The following is a 19,703-nucleotide window of genomic DNA, read 5'->3' as shown; positions in this document are numbered from 1 at the left end:
TCAACTTTGTGAATGCTCCGCCTAAGCCTCTTGTAGTTTTCTTGCTTTCTGAAAAACTACCAGCTACATTCACCTTCTAGTGCTTAGAGTTCCATTAAGAGTGTGTACGCACACAAATTTGCACCTTTGCACATGTCTCTCAGTAAACGGAACTCCTGTTAAACGGAACTAATTTTTTTGGTCCCTTGAAGTTCCGTTTATCTAGAGTCTGCTGTAGTTGCAAGGCTGGCAGGGAGTAGGAAAGAAGTATACACTGTGCTGCTCTGACAGCTGTTAGCTCAGTGGCGGCGGAGGATGTTCTGTGGCTGAGCTTTTCTTTAATGGACCATCCCGCTGACGGCATCCATACGCCGATTGCCGAATAGGCCGAAGTCACAGATCCATCCGTGTACACTTGGATGTGGTCTGGATAACGGGTTCGGATATGTTCCAGGATAAAATATGTCAAGGCCGATGCGGGCAAAGACGACTTTTTTTTTTTGCCTATTCCAGGTACAGTGCTGCACACAACCCGGCCGTCCCATGGTCTAATGGGATGAGGGACCACTCCCACATCAGCAGGCTCAAGATAAAGTTTGTCAATAACAACAACATTAACACATCCTGGCATATACCGACCAATTAAACTGGCGAAGAAGTCAATGTATCGTACAATAAATGCATGTAAGAACATTTTACCACCAAAATGCGATTAAGAATTGTGACGGAGATCACCTCAAAGGCTATACGGGATGCTAGCGTCATGTGTAGTCGTTGCGACGGGGTGTACCGATATTTCATGCATGGTTTTACAAGAGTTGAAGCGTTCTCGCGGTAGAACGCGTAACAATGGTCCCGCGTTATACAGATTACTCAGTGTTGGAAAGGCTCCATCTTCAAGGTCCGGTTGTGCACGCTTGCGGGTCACATGGAGAAGGAGCGTGGTATCGCTCAACAGAAAGATGAGCACCCCACCCCCTTTCGATTAAAAGCTCCAACGGGTTCGGGACAATCCGTTGGGTGCCGTCTAATTCGGTTAACGGAAGGGCGCATCGCTGGTGCCATGAAGTGCGAAACCTGTGCTGAAAAACGTGGCAATCATCGCGAAATAATTTGTATACCATGTGGTAGGTACAATATTGGCACATTGCGTCATAGCGCTTTTGGCTGATGCCAAACGTCGCACTTGCATCATGCTGGCTTGATCAGCCTCAGATATTTTTTTTATTGTTGGAAATCTGCGTATAACCCCCCACCAGTTCGAAAACGCCTGCTGTGGCACTAAAACGACTTTGTTTGTTTATTTGTTTGTTTTTCTCGCCCTGTCTCTCAGTGGAGACAGGGGGCGCATGAGCTCGGCACAGGCAGCCATGCGACGTAGACGACGACGAAGGTGCCGTAGGCCGGCGGTCGGCCAGGGGCTGTGTACGGTACGCAGATGAATCCTATGGCCCAACGGCCATGGGGCTGAAAAAATCCCGTCTATGGCGCCTCCATGGTGATGAGCTAATCGAATTGGTTGAGTGCACGGGGCTGAATCCCAGCATCCTGCGGCGATGGCACCGGGAGTTCCTTTCGTACTTCCCTCGCGGCTACTTCGCGCGGGAGGAAATGAAGGTGGCCTTCGGATCCATGTTTCCCGACGGCCACCCGGACTCCTTCATGGACATCATCTTTAACGCCATGGACAAGCGACGAATCGGGTGAGCACTACGGTGCGTGTTCGAAGCGTGTGGTCCTGCGACTCGAAGCACAGCTCTGCCTTACAGGGACGATGAAAAAGCGCGATATTGAATTCGAAAAAAAAAAAGATGATTTTGGTCTTACACAATCTATGCTGTGCGGAAGAGTAAGCAGCACTCTTGCCATTATTTTTATTTTGTCTCAATTACAACTTATCCAGAAAATCTCATCTTGTCAGTGGATGCCATCTGTTTGTGCAGAGGTAATAATTGACGGGGACCACTTATACCGCATGACGGTGAAACAAACAGGCAAAGAGGGAAACACGGCGTGAAATAAACCGTGTGTCTCAGATGGGTTAAATTATTCGGGGCATCTTTACGCCCGTTTACCTTTCTAGCGAGCTATGTCCGCGGCGCATACAATGCCGAATTCGCATTGAATAAAACAAGACCATCATGTTCGGCGTAAAGGTCTCAATACGCCGTATTTGCGAGACCCGCTGTCTTTGACGGCTGAATATGTATTTTTAGCATAAAAAAATTACACCATCTTCCCACGAGGGAACCTTGAGGGGATGCAAAGCCGTGCAATCTGGATCAGCTACTCGCCGCTGGCGTTTCAAAGCGGCTTCTCGTTCTCGAAGCGAGGAATCCGCTGCTCGACGCTGCCGTTTACATTCGGCGTCGCGAGCTCTCCTCTGTGCAGCCTTGTCTTCGGAGGTGCTCGCGGTTCTTACAGTGTGCTAGCTGGCGCTAGTTGAAGGTGTGCCAGCCAGTTCGCTGACGGAATCGTTGGCGTCCATTTCCAGTCATCGGACGGCGCAGTACCGAAGAAGCAACTGAGCGGAGCGCGGACCGGGTTTATTTGCAGAGCAGAGGGAGTGGAGAGGAGGAGCAGCGCGCATGTGCGTGATTGGACAGCTGGTGTGGAAAGGTGAGAGGAGGAGCAGCGCGCGTAGCGCACAGGTGGGGTGGAGAGGAGGAGCAGCGCGCGCTAGCGCACAGGTGGTGTGGAGAGGATAAGGGGAGAGAGAGAGGTGTTATCACAGGTGGCGTGGATAGGAGGAGAGGTGTGGACGCCGGACGACGGAGGGTCGACTAAGAGATGCTTCGCATCTAAAATGAAATTGCATGGATGGAGGTTATTACCCCGATGGCCTTGAGCTTACAATAAATTACCTTCACATGTTTTCACTTTACTGACCCTACTTAACCACTAAAGTAGGGCACGTTGAACAGTGAACTTAAATTATTCAGTGTACGCACGTGCATTGTCACCATACACTAATTCAATCCAAAGGCTCGGCTTCATCACAATGCACTTGAGTGACCAATCCATGGCGCCAGCAAAGCAATTTCAACGAATTACGGCAACATGCATGCTATTTGACGAAAAAAACACAATTGGCGGTCACCACACATAGGGGGCCATCGGCGTATATCGAAGCTTTACGCTTGCGCCTGGTGTTTTTACTGTGGAAGTAGATTTCCTCGTCGTCGGAAGCGGCGCGGAAGGGGCCATCCGGCCCTCTTCGACTGTCACCTTACATTTGCTGTTTGCACAGCGAAGGCGCTCCTGCTGGCCAGTATGCTGTTAGACGCCGACAGCTCCAAGAGCAGAGAATGTGATACACGCATGATCTGGGCTTCCCTGCCGCCAGTCGCCTTCTGACACCGCTGTCGCGATGCACGGGCGGAGGTCAGTGTTATCTGGTACTATTTGCTCGAACGCGATAAGTAGTTGGGAAAATAAGTTCTCAACTACCACCTGGTGTAACTTCACTGCCCCGGTCGCTTCCCCGGGGGACGCTGTGCGCGAAGGTCAGCGTTATTTGTTGTAGAAAATGAAACTCGGCGTTATGTTAGAGCCGTCGTAGTGGCTAATTGTCATGTAATTTGTTTCGGAATACTTTCGATAACGCAAGAGTTAGAGCCGTTTTCTGTAATCATACTACCACTGTAGATGGTCATGCCTCACTGTTCAATGTGGAAAAGCCAGCTTACAAAAACTAAGCTTAACCGATTCCTTTAAAATTGGCTTCACCTCTAAGCACAAACGCATTGCAGGGAAGACAACTCTTTGGGGCCAGTATAAGACGTTTTGCATCAAAATATGAAGGCTCTAGGACCATCCCCTATATTTAATGAAGGTTGTTTTATCTTCATACGCCGAAGGCCTGACGCACAGTTTTACGATCCCGCGGATTTCAGTGGGCGCCGCAAGTTGACGCTAGGCTCGCTTCCTATTTTTGTCTACATAGTTCTTTTGCCGGAGATAATCTGCTGGATCATAGCAATAGGCAGCTTCGCCGGAATACAACCCAGCGACGCGCCCCGCTAGAAAGCATCAGCAGCCCCCTCCTTCTCCTCTGGAAACTGGGAGATCCAGAGAAAGCTTCGCATTAAAAAATGTGGCGTGCACTGTGGCACTGCGCTATGCAGAACGTCATGCTTCCATTGCGTGATGCCACAGCGCAGAGCGAAGTTTTGGGTCAAATGCACGCCCGACATCGTCACTTTCCGGCTGAAAGGATTGGTCAATTGAGTTCATAGTGGTAGAACTGAGCCACGGGATTGTCTTCGAGTTTGGGAATGGGTCGGCTGGAAACTCAATCAGTTTGCCATGCACTTGTTGCAAGACTGCATCCTATCTTCGTTTTATCTTCAAATTTGTTGGGATCTCTGTCCATTGTTGAAAAAGGGGTACAACTACGCAGCTCGACACGGCAACAAATGGTTTGTTTACTGAGAAGCCATTACTCCTCGACCACTAACTTGCGGAAGGCTTATATCTGAAATAGAGTCACGGAAAGCATACACTCGAAAGAAAATACCTTATGGAGTTGTATTACTGTTTTCATTTGTAACATCTGATGTCGATTGGTCAAACTCGAAACGGAACGGGAGAGGTTTGATGTGACCCCAAGTTTGATGTACCGAAATATCCCATTTGGGGGTTAAGAAGAAGGCGCCTTCACGGAAGAAGTTCAATAAGCAATTTTGTTGGGTCTGCGGTTAGTATCTCTTATGGAAGTATTGGTAAGAGCACAAGAATGTGACCCCACGTACATTCGTAGACATGAAAACGCACGCATACGATCCCCATCTTCAATCGGCTCCACGGGTCAGTGAGGAGTGGGTCATACGGCCTTGAGAAGAGAGATCTGATATTTTAAGAAAAAAGATCACGATTCCGCTGGACAACCCGTAACTGTACCTGCTGAGGAAAGGAATCCCGCTTCTCAACAGGTGTACAGGCAAACCTGGATGCAACGAACCTCTATGTAACGGATACCTGGATTTAACGAAATTTTTCAATTCCCCATTGCCAGCCCCATTGAAACACACGTGTTTGCGACCTCTATGTAATGAAGGCGTTCGACGGTTAACCTCGATGTAACGAATTCGCTACGCTAAAGAGCTACTGTTTTTTGCTCTTTTTCTGAAAATTCGGCTGAAGAAGTATACTCATTTAGCGTATTTTGTCCGCACCGCTGACTACCGTGCGTTTCCACGAGTGAGTGCGGTGTTGGTTAAATGCTACGCCTGCCTGTCGGCGTGTAGTCACGTGTCTCCTCTGCTATCTGTAAAGTCGGTTCGTCGGTGATTATTTCTGCTGCCAGAAACCGAAAAGTTTTGTCTTTCCAAAACTAGCTAGCAATTTTAAGTGGGGTCTTCGCCGGCGAGAAAGAAGAACGTTGCCGCCCGGTACAGCACACCCGCTAGCACCTTCTCGCGAGTTTTCAGTGCGGAAAAGAGCATCAAGTTCGGGAAAAGGCGTCCTTTAAGCATAAGTTTGGTCCTTGAGACGCGTTAAGCCACCGAAAAGTGTCAAAAGCAAAAGTGATACTTAAGATGCGCTTGTGAATACGGGAGTAAATTACCTTACTCCTTCGGAGTGCCGTGTAGGGACTGAGCTCGTGGGAAAGGAGTAAGCGGATTAATCACGCAGTTTTTGACAGTCAAATAAATCCTTGAATGGTGAGTTCACCGTCACTGATGTCTAGCATTTTGGTTTCTTTTCTACTCCACTCACGCGAGCCTTAACTCGAAACCTCCATGTAACGAAAACCTGCATGTAACGAAAAATTGCAAATTTTTATCAACTTCGTTATCTCCAGGTTGAACTGTACATTAACAGGCAACTGCCTCTCGAGTCTACCTGGACCGTTCTTCCGCCCTTCATCCCTTTCCCAAGTTGGCAATGAGTTGTTACCGTCACTGTGTATTTTGAGTGGTATCGCGATGCCGCTTATCATTCCGTAGCTTGACGTCACTGCAAAACATGCATTGTAATCTCGGGTGAACTCCCCCTCCCGCCAAAACCACATGCTAGAGTAAGCAAGATATGCGGGAAATTGTGCAATGGCAAGGCACCTCAAGATTATTGAATTATTTATGGCTTTGGCCAGCTAAGGCCGGCCAAAGCCGGCTGGGTCGTATTATAGTCGTATGCGGCGTATTCCGCGGTATCCTGCGATATTATGCGGTAAAATTATCGAGCTAAGTTCACGGTCTTTTTGCTTAAAATGCGGCTACCACTCCGATGCATCGACCGTCTGGGAGTTGGATGTCATCACTATTTGCATACCAACAACAGGACTGCAGTGCTTTTATAACAACTGTAAAGGGGGTGGGGGGGGGCACAAACTACCAGAAAAGCGTTCGTCGGGTGCATCAGAATACACAAGAATCATATGAAGAATAATACAACCGTTGACATGAATCATTAGTCGAGAAGGCTGGCAGCCATGTTCCGAAAGAAACAGATAGAATGAATAAATAATTGGCTCATGATAGTTGGGATATCTTTTAAAACAGTGAAGCGCTTATTTTCGTAATGAAGCGCTTATACTTTGTAATACTCCACCTAACTGTATAGCCATGCGTGTTTGGGGTTGATTAAATATACCCATATCATTTTATTCAGCTCCGATCGCTGATTATTCTCAAAAAAGAAATAAATAGGCACGGATACACACCATCGGCCTGTGCCCATCTGTCCATCTGCGGCCAACCCACCTGACCCATCTCTCCGTCTCGGCCAGGCATCGGCACTTTCGCCGGTCCTGCCAAGTTCGCTTAGCACGTGGCAAGCGACCACGCGTAACGCGCATCACAATGACGCGACTGGCCGATAGACATGATCTCCAACCCCCTGTTAGTAGTGTCACATCCTACCGGGTATTTGGTAAGCTAGGCGATCACTGTATGGAGCGAGAACCCAATGCGCCGGGTTACTGGTTAATAATAATACTTTTATTCGTACTAAGGTTGGGTGGAGCCAGGCATACAATGCCTCAATAGGAAGAACTGCCCATACCAGTGTGGCTTGGTATTGGCAAGGCCCATGAGGTGCTTGCTCACGCGGCCTCTTAGCCAATCATTGTCGAGAGTGACGCTGAGGCTTAAAGGAGCCATGAAGAGAAAACGCAAGTTTGGTTCATTCGAAAGGTTGCCTCGTTAGAATCACAATGACACCACTTTTAACCTACTCTTCGCCCAAACAAGCTATATAATTGGAAAAAAAATGGAATGACCATGCGACCCACTAGCTCTTTTCCCGCAACAGAACCTATGAAGTCATATGAGCCCAGCTGTGCGATTGGCTGAAGCCGGCAAAAGCAAACGAAATTTAGGCAGAGCTTATAAGCTTGCCGAACGAGATATTTGCTCCTGAATGTAATGAATATCCATTTTACAGCAGTAAGAATGGTGCGGCAAACAACAAAAGTTACGAAAATACACATAAACATAGAAGTACCGATGCGCACTGCTGCTGGTAGTGGGCGCACTATGCTTGTTTTAGCTGCACAGCATTCCGACGCTTTGGAGTTGTCTTATACGACGCTGGCCGATTCGCGTAAGCGACGTTGCCTTACGTGACCCTGTTTGTCAAGCATATTCCATGCTTCACGAAACTATTACTTTCTACCGTAACAAAAACAATCCAGGCGTAAATACTGTCAAAAACAAAGCAACGGCGGAGTGCTGACTATGCTAGCGCCATCTGGGAGGCTTGACGGCAAGCAAGGCGGCAGAGCCGATTGGCGCACTGGAAGTTTGAATACGCGCCGTTATGACTTCATTGTAGACGTCACCAAAGCACACAATTTGGTGGCAGAATCAAAATTTTACCCTGAATTGATTAATTTCTCAGTGATTCCGGCATCATTTGCTGCCGCGCAAGCGCTGGGGACGCTGTAAAATACGAAACCTTTCGGATAAAACAAACTTGTATTTTGTCTTCATGGCTCCTTTAAGACACCGCGTCGCCCTCAAATGATCGACTGTTGGCCCTAGAGCGTTTCGCGTTCGAACTTTCTGCGGAAATGTGTCTAGAGCCCGGGCCAAGGCCGCCTTCGAAGGAGGTTTGACAGTATTCGACACCGTTGCATTACAAATTCTGTTTTTGTTCTGCGAAAGTGAGATTTCGTCAGTGCCTTACACTGCAACTTTGCAGCGAAAATAGTTCGATGTACTGCAACTCCGCACCCAACCCACCGAAAGAGCGCGAGGAATGGCGACGCAGTCAAAATCGTTTCTTGGTTGCAGGTACGTCACATTTCGCGACTTCGTGAAAACGATCTCTATCACGGTGAGCGGAAGCGCGGACGACAAACTTAACTGGGCGTTCGACGTGTTCGACCAGAAGGGGGACGGCGTCGTGACGCTGGACGAGATGATCAACGTGGTCGAGGCCCTGTGGCAACTGCACGGCGAGTCCCCCGACATGGAGGACTACAAGCTGCAATTCATCCGGCGCCGCACACGACGAATCTTTCGCCGCCTGGACGTGAAGAGGACCGGTTTCGTCAGCAGAGATCAGTTCCGCGAGGTGCTCAAGCAAGACGAATGGATCGTCAAGAACGTGCTGCACGTGTACTCGTCCGCCATGGGCGCCTTCTCCCGGGTGGTGGAGACCAATTGACGTCACCGCTCGCGTGCCGCTGTCCGGCCGCCGTCGTGGTTCCAGGGCTCAACATTTAGAACGGCGCTCCCCTACTGCTCTGGAGCGCCCTTTGAGGGCCGGTTCTAAATTCTCCCGAGCTGATGCCCCTGTATCGCCCCCGTGTGATGCGCACCACCCTGCGGGCACGCCCGCACTGCCGCGTTTATTGGGTGACCAGCGCTGTTAGGTTCGATAATTTGAAAGGGCAAAACGAGGATTGCCAGACATCCAGCCGCCCAGTTAGCAATTCCCACTAATACGAACGTTTATGCACGCGTGTGTTGCGATGCGAAGGTTAACTAAGCAAATTAGTTCTGCGTACCGTACCACCCTGATGAAATCTAATTATTGAAAATCTTGGCCGAGTTCTTCTCGTATTTATTAAGGATGAGAACATACAAACTGGAGGCTTTTCTTTCCGAAAAAAAGGAACCCTCGACCTCACTGAAAACAAAATATTTTGCCGCGAAAAACTGGAAAGAAGCCCTTTATCAGAATTGCTGTGATCAGCGCATAAATGGGCATGTGGGCGCTTGACACAATTTTTTACGCCGGAATTCAATGGAGTTATACAGGGCTTGAAGGAGGCATTGGTCACTATTGTGGAATGAGGCTCCGTTCAAGCGCAATAAGGAGATTCTGCTGCGCGTTACTTAATGCGTAATTGTGTAGTTCGTGTTTTTGAATGCGGCCAATGTAACTAAGACTGATCAAATTTACCTAAACGTTCCCATCTCGTAACTGCCCAGTTCACCATGAAGTCTTCGCCCAGAAACTCACTTGACTCTCCTCTGCAGAATTTTCGAGCCAGTTCTTCCTTCATTAAAATTTTTCGGTGCCTTAGCATACCGGCTGAATCAGATGAAGAACGAACTGCGCACCTCTACTCGCAGTCTGTTTTTTTACACTTTTTTGGTGTGACAACATGAACACTTTAACACACTTTTTTCCCCGAAAGGTACTCGTTTGGCTGTGTGATATTTAAACAGGACACCCATGTGCGGGAAGGCTGGGCCTGGGAATAAATTGTTTTTGTCTCCCTCAAAGTACAGCATGCAGGGGTACGAGCCTTTTGCCCCTGGTAGATTTTGTGGCGAAATGGCTGAAGTTCACGTCCCCATTCATTGCCGCCCTGATACTGTAACAGCGGCGGAAAAAAAAAACACACTTAATGCCGCCGAAACGTGCAGTGCGGTGCGCTCTTGCCTGCTGCGTTTCCGTCCCGGGCCGATTCGCTTCCCTTTGGGCGACCTGTCCATATGGGCCACCATATCGACGCCCAGCTTAGCGCGGGCACCCGATCAACATAGGTCAGCATGGGGCAGAACTCTCAGCCTCAACCCGTCGTCTAGCGCCTGCCTCCTAGTAGCTGGATTACGGGGGCACGCCACAACCCCCGGTGCATATATAGTGCGATGTACTTGAGGGAATTAATTCAATAAGAACTTCCTCTAAACCTTTGGTTTTGGTTATTTTCATATCTACAGCAATTGCCTAACCCATTTTATTTCCTTTTTATTATTAAGAAATCTACGTTTTACCATGTGCGCGTACATTGGCACGCATCGAAATGTCTTATTCATTTTAACTATAGCTTCTGTGTTTCCTTAGTCATTCCTGCACTTGCATCGCGAGGAGAGGTTAGCGCACAACAGGAATGAGATAAATCGATGTCGGTGGCATGACGGTGTGGAGGGAAAAAATGGGCGAGTAGATTTTCCCCAAACAAGCTTTTAGCCTATATCTTTTACGGAGCCATCGGTTAGGCCTAGCGCTAGAGCCACGAAGCCTAAACCCTACCGCTTCCAAAGCAGGGCTGCAAGTTAGTCATACGCCCCAAAAGCGGACACAACGCAGAGCCTTTTGCTCGTGAAGTATTCATGAAGCGGCGCACATTGTGTCGGGAAAGGCCGTGCTTGAAGAAATTCAGAATCACTCACTCGCAGCAAGCAGGTAACCCTACAAGGGAATACCTATCCGGTGATCCCTGCGGGCTTTCTCCGCGCAACTCATTCCACGGTAGTATTCACGACATTCCCAGACACTACCCAATGGGGAAAGCGCTCAATCACCTCTCTTTACGGCGTGAATGTATTCCGAGCATGCCGCGGATTACGAAACATTTCCTGTTTGTTGTTGTTGTTGTTGTTGTTGTTGTTGTTGAGGGTACCAATTACGCTGCGGCAAAAGAAACTCGTTCTTGCTGGTCAATGCGTTGCTTTTTGTAAGATAGTGGCTTTGGTGCTATAATCAGCCCGCCTTGCGTTGGTGTATTATCATCAGAACCGGGGCATGCCGTACATTTGGCAACCAGCCTTACATTTTCAGGGAGCATCGTCCAACCTTAGTGGAGCTTCATCGCCGGTGATGACCAGCGGTGAGGGTCGCGATGATGACTTGCCAAGCGAGACGGTTCCTGCACCGGTACAACTCTATCACCATTATGTGTCTTGGAAGACGCGGACAGTGCACAAAGACATTCACGATGTAAATCCTCCTGTAGCTTCCCCTGCACCTAAGGAAGATTAAAGCACATGGCCAACTGGCAAGCCTTTGAAGTCAGAACCACGTGAAGAGGCAACAGGGTAGTGCGTGTGGCCGAAACAGTTCGTTATTCGTTAATAATGCGGGAGCATTCTTTGGCGAGTACCCAATCAAAATATGTCCAACGCGGAGAGTGCAAGTCCTTATTTATTTATTTATTTATTTATTTATTTATTTATTTATTTATTTGTTTGTTTGTTTGTTTGTTTGTTTGTTTGTTTGTTTGTTTATTGTTTGTTTGTTTGTTTGTTTGTTTGTTTGTTTGTTTGTTTGTTTGTTTGTTTGTTTGTTTAAAATACTTTCAAGGTCCACAGGACAGAACAGAAAGCAGTGGTGGAATAAATTCATAAAGTGCAGTTTTTTTTTTTGCAATTACAGCATTCAAGCAGACAAAAGAATAAATGATAAAATTTGGGCTCAACAAAGAGCGGTATGAATGGCTGCTTTAAAGTGAGTGGCATCAGTGATGACAGCGATGGTGGGAGGAAGGTGGTTACATTCCACGCTAGTTTTTGCAATAACAGATTCATTATAGTCGTCAGTGCGACAATGTGGCTCGCCAACTTTGCTGTAATGGCCCATTTGAGGTGACACATGATGGTGGGGGAAGGGGGGGGGGGAGTTGAGTGATTTTTAAAGCAGTGTTATGATGGTAAATTTTGTGGGACAAACGAAGACGACAGGATTTGCAGCGGTATGAAAGGTTGCAAGAGACACCGGCAATGCCCGATTACGATTATAAGAGCGGCACGGTTTTGGACAGATTCAAGAGCGCGAGTAAACCGCAGTTTAGTTGGGATGCCATATGGCGCATGCGTATTCTAATTTGAAATGGATTCGGGTTTTGTACAGTGTTTTGTACACAATATGAAACGTTCTTATCAGTGGCATTTGTGCTTCCACAAAATTCAACTTCGCATACATTGTCAGTGGCTGTGCTATAGATGTACTTTTTCCTGATTGTAAACTTATTAGAATGCAGCCAGTAAGTCTACACGCCAGCTTTACCGTATCGTAACTGACGCGTTTCACGACAGAATTCCCACTGATAGAGACCCCTGTGCCTTTTAGTTTCGCTATTTGCAACAGAATTTTACATTTTGTTTCAAATTACAAAAATTTTAGGATAGCCGGTCAGGTTTTATTTTCTACATATGCCCCGAGTCTATGTTCTCGAACGATTATGTCTTCTGTGAGATGCATGTCAAAATGACAAGACCATCACGAGCGCATTTTTCGGATTCCTCCTACTTTTCCAAACGGTGGTCAGAGATGATATCGTCGGGATCTGCCTGCACATATCTGCACAAAATTGCATAACTCTCAAAATTAGGGACTTTAATTGTAATAATCTTGTAACTGCAGATAACTGGTTACTTTAAGATTGATATAAGAGGCATGGAGACGAAAAAAAATCACAGAAAATACCCGCCTCGTCGGGCCTCCGTAAAAGCTTACTTTCTCGAATAACGGTTTTGTAGACAGAGAAGCCTGCTATAGGGATGCTGATTATAAAATATGTTATATAGCTGACCGGTGGATTTGATAATATTATAACGATAATATTAATATATAATCGGTGGCGATAAAAAAATCGCCAACTTCGCCGCCGCCGCGTGCAGATCCTACCAAAAAGAAAAAGAGCGGAAAAGGGCAGCTGCGTCTCGGCAAGTCTCACAGCAAGTAAAGGCAGCGGTCGGATGGGGTGCCGTGTCAGTTGATACGATCGCTTTGAAGGGGTAGAATGCAGCCCTCATTATGATGATAACGATGACGACGACGATGATGTGATGATGATGATGATGATGGTGGTGGTGGTGGTGGTGGTGGTGCGTATACGCAGGGTGGTCACAGAACGACAGTAATGATAATAGAGAGTTTTAGCAAATCCCGATCTGCAGTTCCTGCAGCTCTGGTCCAAACGTAAGCAAGCCGAAGTAATTGCCACCCGGGACCCTTCATCGATACCTGCCAGGCTCCGGTATCAGCGCCTTACCGCTGCTGCCAGACGGCACGAGAAAGGACGACCCAGGCAGCGCTGGCTTGACTGGTGCGCCTCTCTCGGTCCGTCATCTTCAACGGCGTCTGCCTGGCGCACTTTTCGTGCCATGGAATCTGGCAGTCGCCCTCCGGAAGCAGCAGTCAGCGCTTGTATTGCATCAAACAAGGATCCGGTACAATTCGCCCCCGACGTTGTCCGGGCCTTGCTTCCGGCCTTTGATGCCGTGCCATTGGCTAAGCTGGTTCCGTTTCCCCTGCCGAACAGTGTGGGCTTACCGCCAATTCACGAAGACATTTCGGGAATCCAGTCACCCTTTACAACGACTTAATTCTTGGCCGCGATCGATCAAGCTAAACTATGGACTGCTCTGGGTCCCGACGGCATTACTTACGAGATGTACAAAAATATTGACGACCCAGCTCTCACGATGCTTCTGGACTCCTTAAATAAGGTATGGCTCTCCGGTAAAATCCCTGAATCGTAGCTTCGGGCGGATATTTTTCCCATCCCAAAGCCCGGGAAACCACCACATGAACTTCGTAACTTGCGTCCACGCCTTGACATCTACGCTGTGCAAGCTGTTAGAGCGGATGCTTGCCACACGTCTTCAGTGGTGGATTGATACTTTTCAATGGTATCACCCGGCGCAAATCGGATTCAGGCTTCATCTTGGTACTGAGGATAGCTTGGAATACCTGTCATCTATGGTGTTGGTGCAGCCGTTATAGCCGTGTTAGGACTGTTCTAGCTATGAACGCATGCAAGGCATATGAAAATGTTAGTCATGCTGCCACCTTAGACGTCCTAAGTTGTCTCCTCCTCTAAGACAAAGTCCGTATCTTTGTCCAGCACTTCCTACAACGCTGCTCATTTTCCGTACACATCAACGGTGGGAGTTTCGGCTCCTTCACACCAGTGCGCGGCGTCCCACAAGGGTATGTTCTGTCTCCGCTACTTTTTAACATCGTCTTGATGCCGCTAGCCTGGCACCTTGCCACTATTCAAGACCTGTATTTCTTAATGCACGCGGATGACATTACTGTATGGACAGTCCATCCAGACCTGCCAAGACAAGCCGAGTGCCCTCAGAAAGCGTTGACAGCCAGAAATGGTGGGAGTAGGTGGGCCTCGCCCTCTCTTAAGAGAAGACTGCTGCACTTCCAGTGACCAGCGCTTGGGACCGTCGCTCTCTTGCAGTATCTCTGATCGTCCTGCAGATTAATGGTACCGCCATTTCCATTGTCGGACACCTTCGGGTTCTAGGCTTAGAGATATCGGCCTCAGGGTCGAAAGCTCAGTGGCTACAATTTGCTTGACAGAAAGCCGGAAAACTGTTCCACCTTGTTCGCCGTATCTCTCAGAAGTCTGGCGGAGCCTGCTGGACGACTGCCCGCCTCCTAGTACGTTCCGTGTTACAGCCAAGGCTCATGTACCAGGCACAGTTCCATCACATTTCCATCACAGTTCCAACGCAGCTCCATCGGCTTGAGATGATTAATAGGGCCGCCATGCGCACCATCACTGGCTTCCACCGATTAGCGCCAATTCCGCAGCTGCAAGCAGAAGCCCAATTAAACACCCCCGATGAAATCATTCATCAGCGTCGTTCCGCCCGCCTGCTGTGCGTGAACTAGTTACAGAGGCGGCAGCTCTCGCCGCGTACATGGGTCAGCCGCCTGATACCATGCCAGCATTTTCTTCCACGATGCCGCCCTCACTGTACCATCAGGTGACGGACAAGCAGCCTCTGACAAGGCTCCACGTCCGTACCTCTGGCCTACATCACCCCCGGACACCGTCGCTCGTGTTCCTGACAGGGCGCCTGCGACGCAACCGGTTGCCCGGGCTTTCGTGGACGAAGGGGCATACGACTGAATCGTCACTACGGCCTTCCTTGAAGTGTCCGCCTTACCCTGCCTTGAACCAAACCTCATTGTACGAGACCATCCGTGCTCTACCTAGCCTGCTAGCAGAACTTACTGTTATTCGGGATGGTCTGCAGCCACTTGCATCGACATTGACAAGTGGATTCAAGCTGGAAATGTTCACAGACTCAACGGCAGCGTTTCGGGATTTACGTCGCGTTGGGATGTGTACAAGCCTTGCTTGATGCATTCACGCGATTATGGGCACCTACCCATGCCCATATGTTGTGCATTTGCCGGGACATCCGCGTGTAACTGACCTCCCCAGTGTGCTCGCTCGCTGGGAGGAGGTCCTGCTGCGGAGGTTTCGACTTGGGGTGGCCTCATCCCCAGCAGTTACCCACGCTTGGCCTGCCCGATATCACGCCCCGTTCGCGGACACCTGCCCCTTCTGTGTGGCTCCTGCGTCAGAAGCTGACGTTGAACACCTGTTGTGGACTTGCTCAGGTCTTAGAAACGCCCGAATGCAACACTTCCGAGGCACAGGGCTGCCTGTTGTGAAATAAGTGAGTATCCTTCTCTCGCGCCCCACTATCATCATCGTCAACTGTGTTCGATTAAAGGCATCATCGGGAGGGGTCTTCGCGGCTCTTCCCTTTCTCCACATATTTTGGTGCCGAAACCCGGGAGAAGGGACCTCCAGAGGTGAGCTACAGCGAGCGTATTCCGCTTCTGTTCGACCGCATCCTCACCTCTGGAGATCGGGAATGAAGCCGCACAGGAAGACGCCGACTCGGAGAACAGCGGGGCAGCCTTAGAAGAAGACAGAACAAACCCAGCCATAACAGATATCTGCCCGAAACAGCACGAGATGTCCGTGAGCAGTGACACGACCGATGCGGAGACGACGCCGTCTTCCGCCTTCTGAGCCCGGTCACCAGCTATTACAAGCGACTTGACGCTGGACCGGACCATGGAGGCCCTCCTCGAAAGGCGGCGCATCGTCCGACTAGAAATCACGAACATCATCGGCCAATTTGATGACCACCTCCCAATGACACGACCCTCAATAAGTGAGTTGAAAGAGCTTCTTCGTAATTTGAACGAGAATCATGACGCACTAAAAATAATTAACCGGGAAGTTCAAGACACCGTGGACCTTGATGAATTAGAAGTCGAAGTTGAAGACGCATTCGAGTTCGACGCTTTAGTTTGTATGGCAAAGGCCAAGGCTGAGTTTGAAATGGTCCAAGTGCAGAGAGCCCGACAGAACCTTATTGCTTCTTATAAAGGTCGAATTGACGCAGAACTGCACGAGCACCGACAAGACATGGAAAAAGACAGGAAGAATACCCATAGTTCGGACACGAATCAGAATGCTTCAGCAGTGAATGATAAGGGGCAAGTTACGACGAAAACGAACGTACATTTTGAAGGGGTAACGCTATTGGTCACCGGCCATCTCGTGTCCGATCCCGAAGGGACCAAATACGACGAGGTTATCACCCTATCAGATCGAAGGGCACTGATGCCTACCACGTTTAGACCAGCGCACGCAAACGAGATAATTAACGACTCGACCACAGACAACCTAACATCACCTGTAATACCCAAGAGCACCCCAAGTCTTGGAGAACTGAATGACGGAGAAAACTGCAAGAGGGGAGAGCGAAAGGTGCGTTCGAGCGATTCGCTGGCCGAAGACGGGAAGAGATCTTTGTTACGACGTCACCCACTTTGTCCTCCAGTGTTAACATGTATGTTCCAGAGGAAGCATCAGTGCAAGCGAAGCAAAGAAAAAACTGCCAGGAGAAAACGTCCGAAGACCAAGGACCTGGAAGCTGGGTTAAATCGCAATTCCCCTCCACTCCGAGAGAATCGGTGCCCCAACCGAAAGGTTGCGGAAGGGAAGCATATTCGTGGGCGCCGACCGTTTTCAGCGAAATGGCGTACAGGACGCCGCGAGCCAAGGCACAGAGCTGAATTAGCCTACAGAATTACAGCACGCATCATCTCCTGGAAAGAAAAGTTTAATTCCAATATGTCCCTCGTGCATCCGGCTGCCATCAATAAAAACGGCGTGAATCGCGAACACCAAGTAATACCTGCAACCACGACAGGGAAAAGAGGCTCAACTGGTCTCCTCACAAGACTGCATCAAGTGGCCGCAGTAGTTTGGTTCATGGCTCCTCCAACGCCAAGGCATCGGTACCATCGGTGGAAGTGGAAGGCGCAAGGTTTCGAACTCTTTTGGCCCACTCGGACATGAAATTAGCGCTCCATTGACTGAACAATTTCTTGGCCACGAACCATACTCATCATTGTCGCGTGGGGGAGGATGTTGTGAAATAAGTGAGTATCCTTCTCTCGCGCCCCACTATCATCATCGTCAACTGTGTTCGGTTAAAGGCATCATCGGGAGGGGTCTTCGCGGCTCGTCCCTTTCTCCACATATTTTGTTCGGCACCAGCGTGTGGAGGATCCAAGAGAGAAGCACGACCCAGCACCCGTTCTCGTAAGGCGATGGAACAAACTGTGAGCAGGGCAGTGGGCGCAGCTTCGTCTGCATCTGCGACAGCATCTCCTGCATGCGCCGGATATCTTGCTCTTCGTCCGTCATCTGAAGCAGGCGGTCAGCCTCCGAGATGCCGTCGTACGTGGTAGTCACCGAATCTCTGCCTTGCTTCCCCCTTTCGCGGGCCGCTTGTTGAGAAATCTTCTGGATGTACTGGGCACGATAGTTCTCGTAGTGCACATCACGGGTCACTTCTTTCAGGTCTTGCATGTGCGTGCTAATAAGGAAGGTCCGCAACTTGAGGAAGTCCCTATGCTTCGGGTTTTCCACTTCGACGATCCCCCACGGGTAGAGTCGACCGCGGACACGCCGACCGTTGATGTCCACCAGCTGAATGCTCGAGATGACCGCAAACGGAATGCTTTCCTTGAGTTCCCTGTCCTGCATCTTGATCTCCTCGTCCTCGTCACTCTCGCAGTCCGGCAACTGGTACACCGTCACCTGGTGCTCTTCCAGCTCCCACAGTATCCGGTCCTTCATCTGGCGCACTTCTGTGGGAGTGAGCGTGTCAGCCTTGGCGATGACAGGCACGATGTTCACCTTCTGGTGGAGCCGCTTCATGAACTCTATGTCCAGCTGCCGAAGTCCGTGTCCCCAGGGCGGAATGAAGTAGAGGCAGCAGTGGACCCTGTTGTCCACAATGTTCTTGCGGTTCAGGCCGCTCTCGTCCTTGAAGAACTGGTTGAACTGCTCGTCTATGTACCGGTCTATGGACCGCCAGCTCTCTTCGCAGTTGACAGCATCCCCAAACCCTGGCGTGTCCACCACAGTGAGCCGCAACCTCACTCCCTTCTCTTCAATCTCCATGGTCTTGCGCTCAATCTGGACTGTTCGGTCAATCTTATCTTCAGCATTGGGGACCTTCCGCTCTTCGTACAAATCGGTGAGAAAGAGGCTGTTGATGAGCGTAGACTTTACCAGGCCCGATTCGCCTACAACCATCAGAGTGAAATCGAATCCTCTTTTCACGGACTTCCTGTGCACTTGCTCCGGCAGCGTCGCAAAGCCGATTTCCCCCTCAGAGGGGCACGGGGAGTGGCGTAAGTCGGTGCTCGGCATCTTTGATCGGCACTCTTCTCGGAGCAACACACCTGCCAGTGGACGCCAAGCGTCGGAGGAGGCTCGCTCGTCGATTCCCTGACTGCCCTGTCACTTCCTCAGAAGAGGCCTATCGCCCGCATTTCGGCCAAGTTGCAGCGAGCCACGCTCCCGAGTGAGGTCATTTAAAGACCATTGTTACACTTCCTGCCAAGCGGGAAGTGTAACAATGGTCTTTAAATGGTCCTGGGAGACCCCCAGATCTTAAGCGTTGGATGTGAGGACCCTAGCACTTTAGTCTCTTCTTGGGTTTTGGCGTGCAATGGGTGCAATGTTGTAACTTTAAAACTTCCTGTTATGCCGAAGGGCAATCTGTCGCAATTAAAAAAAACTGCTGGGCAGAGCAGACTGGTGGCTGCTGCACTGCTAGGTGAGACCAGCGTGACGCCTGCCTGATGCACTGTCCGGTTTTCACGTGGCCCAGACGTTGCCTAGCGTCGTGTCCCTTTTCCAGCGTTTTACTTACGTGACGCACGCGCTGTGGAGCGCGTTGAAGTCACGTGAGTTCAGGAACCGGCTTTTCCGCTCAATGTGCCATTTAATCGTATCGCATTAAAAACATATTTCACCTTCCTTTTAAATTCGTAATTGTGTTTACGGGCCAATTTCGGAAGACTGCGAAACGCAATTAGTGACAATCATTAAAACTGAGCGAAATCAGGCTGTATGATGAACAGGAACAGACGATGCGCAGTGTGGTCACAAAACGACAGTAATGATAATGTAACGTGCGGAAACAGTGAACGCCGTAAGAAGGTTCACACAATTGTGAAGAATTGTTAGAGCGAAAGCCCTACTACTATACGTTACATCTTTCAAGGCCATTCATCGCATCGCAATGACCTTCAGCCCGCGAAGTAAGGGCAAGCAGCGCCTTTCTTATCGCTTCGCTTACTCGGAGCTTCACCGGTGCGGTACCACGCACGTAACTAGGCGAGGGTGAAACGGGTCTTTCGTCTCGTCATTATCACACAGCGGTGGCTGGGTCGTCTGCGGGTGCGGT

General features: G+C 49.5%; 1 protein-coding gene and 1 pseudogene across 1 annotated transcript; one reads left to right on the top strand and one right to left on the bottom strand.

Annotated features, from left to right (window-relative positions):
* The first annotated feature begins 1,440 nt into the window (after window positions 1-1,440).
* On the top strand, window positions 1,441-8,955 carry LOC144170316 (frequenin-1-like). Its single transcript, XM_077700045.1, has 2 exons — window positions 1,441-1,682; window positions 8,220-8,955. Exons 1-2 carry the CDS (start codon window positions 1,441-1,443, stop codon window positions 8,593-8,595), a joined length of 618 nt encoding a protein of 205 aa, XP_077556171.1. The 3' UTR covers window positions 8,596-8,955.
* A 3,452-nt stretch (window positions 8,956-12,407) lies between these two features.
* On the bottom strand, window positions 12,408-18,852 carry LOC144159503 (septin-2 pseudogene; annotated as a pseudogene).
* Between the last annotated feature and the right edge of the window lie 851 nt (window positions 18,853-19,703).

This window comes from Haemaphysalis longicornis, unplaced genomic scaffold (genome assembly GCF_048455015.1).
Source record: "Haemaphysalis longicornis isolate Haplotype H1 unplaced genomic scaffold, Haemaphysalis longicornis Haplotype H1 scaffold_1, whole genome shotgun sequence".
NCBI classification, from domain to species: Eukaryota; Metazoa; Arthropoda; class Arachnida; order Ixodida; family Ixodidae; genus Haemaphysalis; species Haemaphysalis longicornis.
The sequence above is the reverse complement of the archived record's forward strand: the minus strand, read 5'-3'. Positions and strand labels throughout refer to the sequence as shown.

Coding starts and splice junctions, on each gene's coding strand:
- LOC144170316 (XM_077700045.1), top strand. CDS start 1,441: ATGGGGCTGAAAAAATCCCGTCTATGGCGCCTCCATGGTGATGAGCTA. Junction 1,683..8,219: donor ATGGACAAGCGACGAATCGG/GTGAGCACTACG, acceptor TCTTGGTTGCAG/GTACGTCACATTTCGCGACT.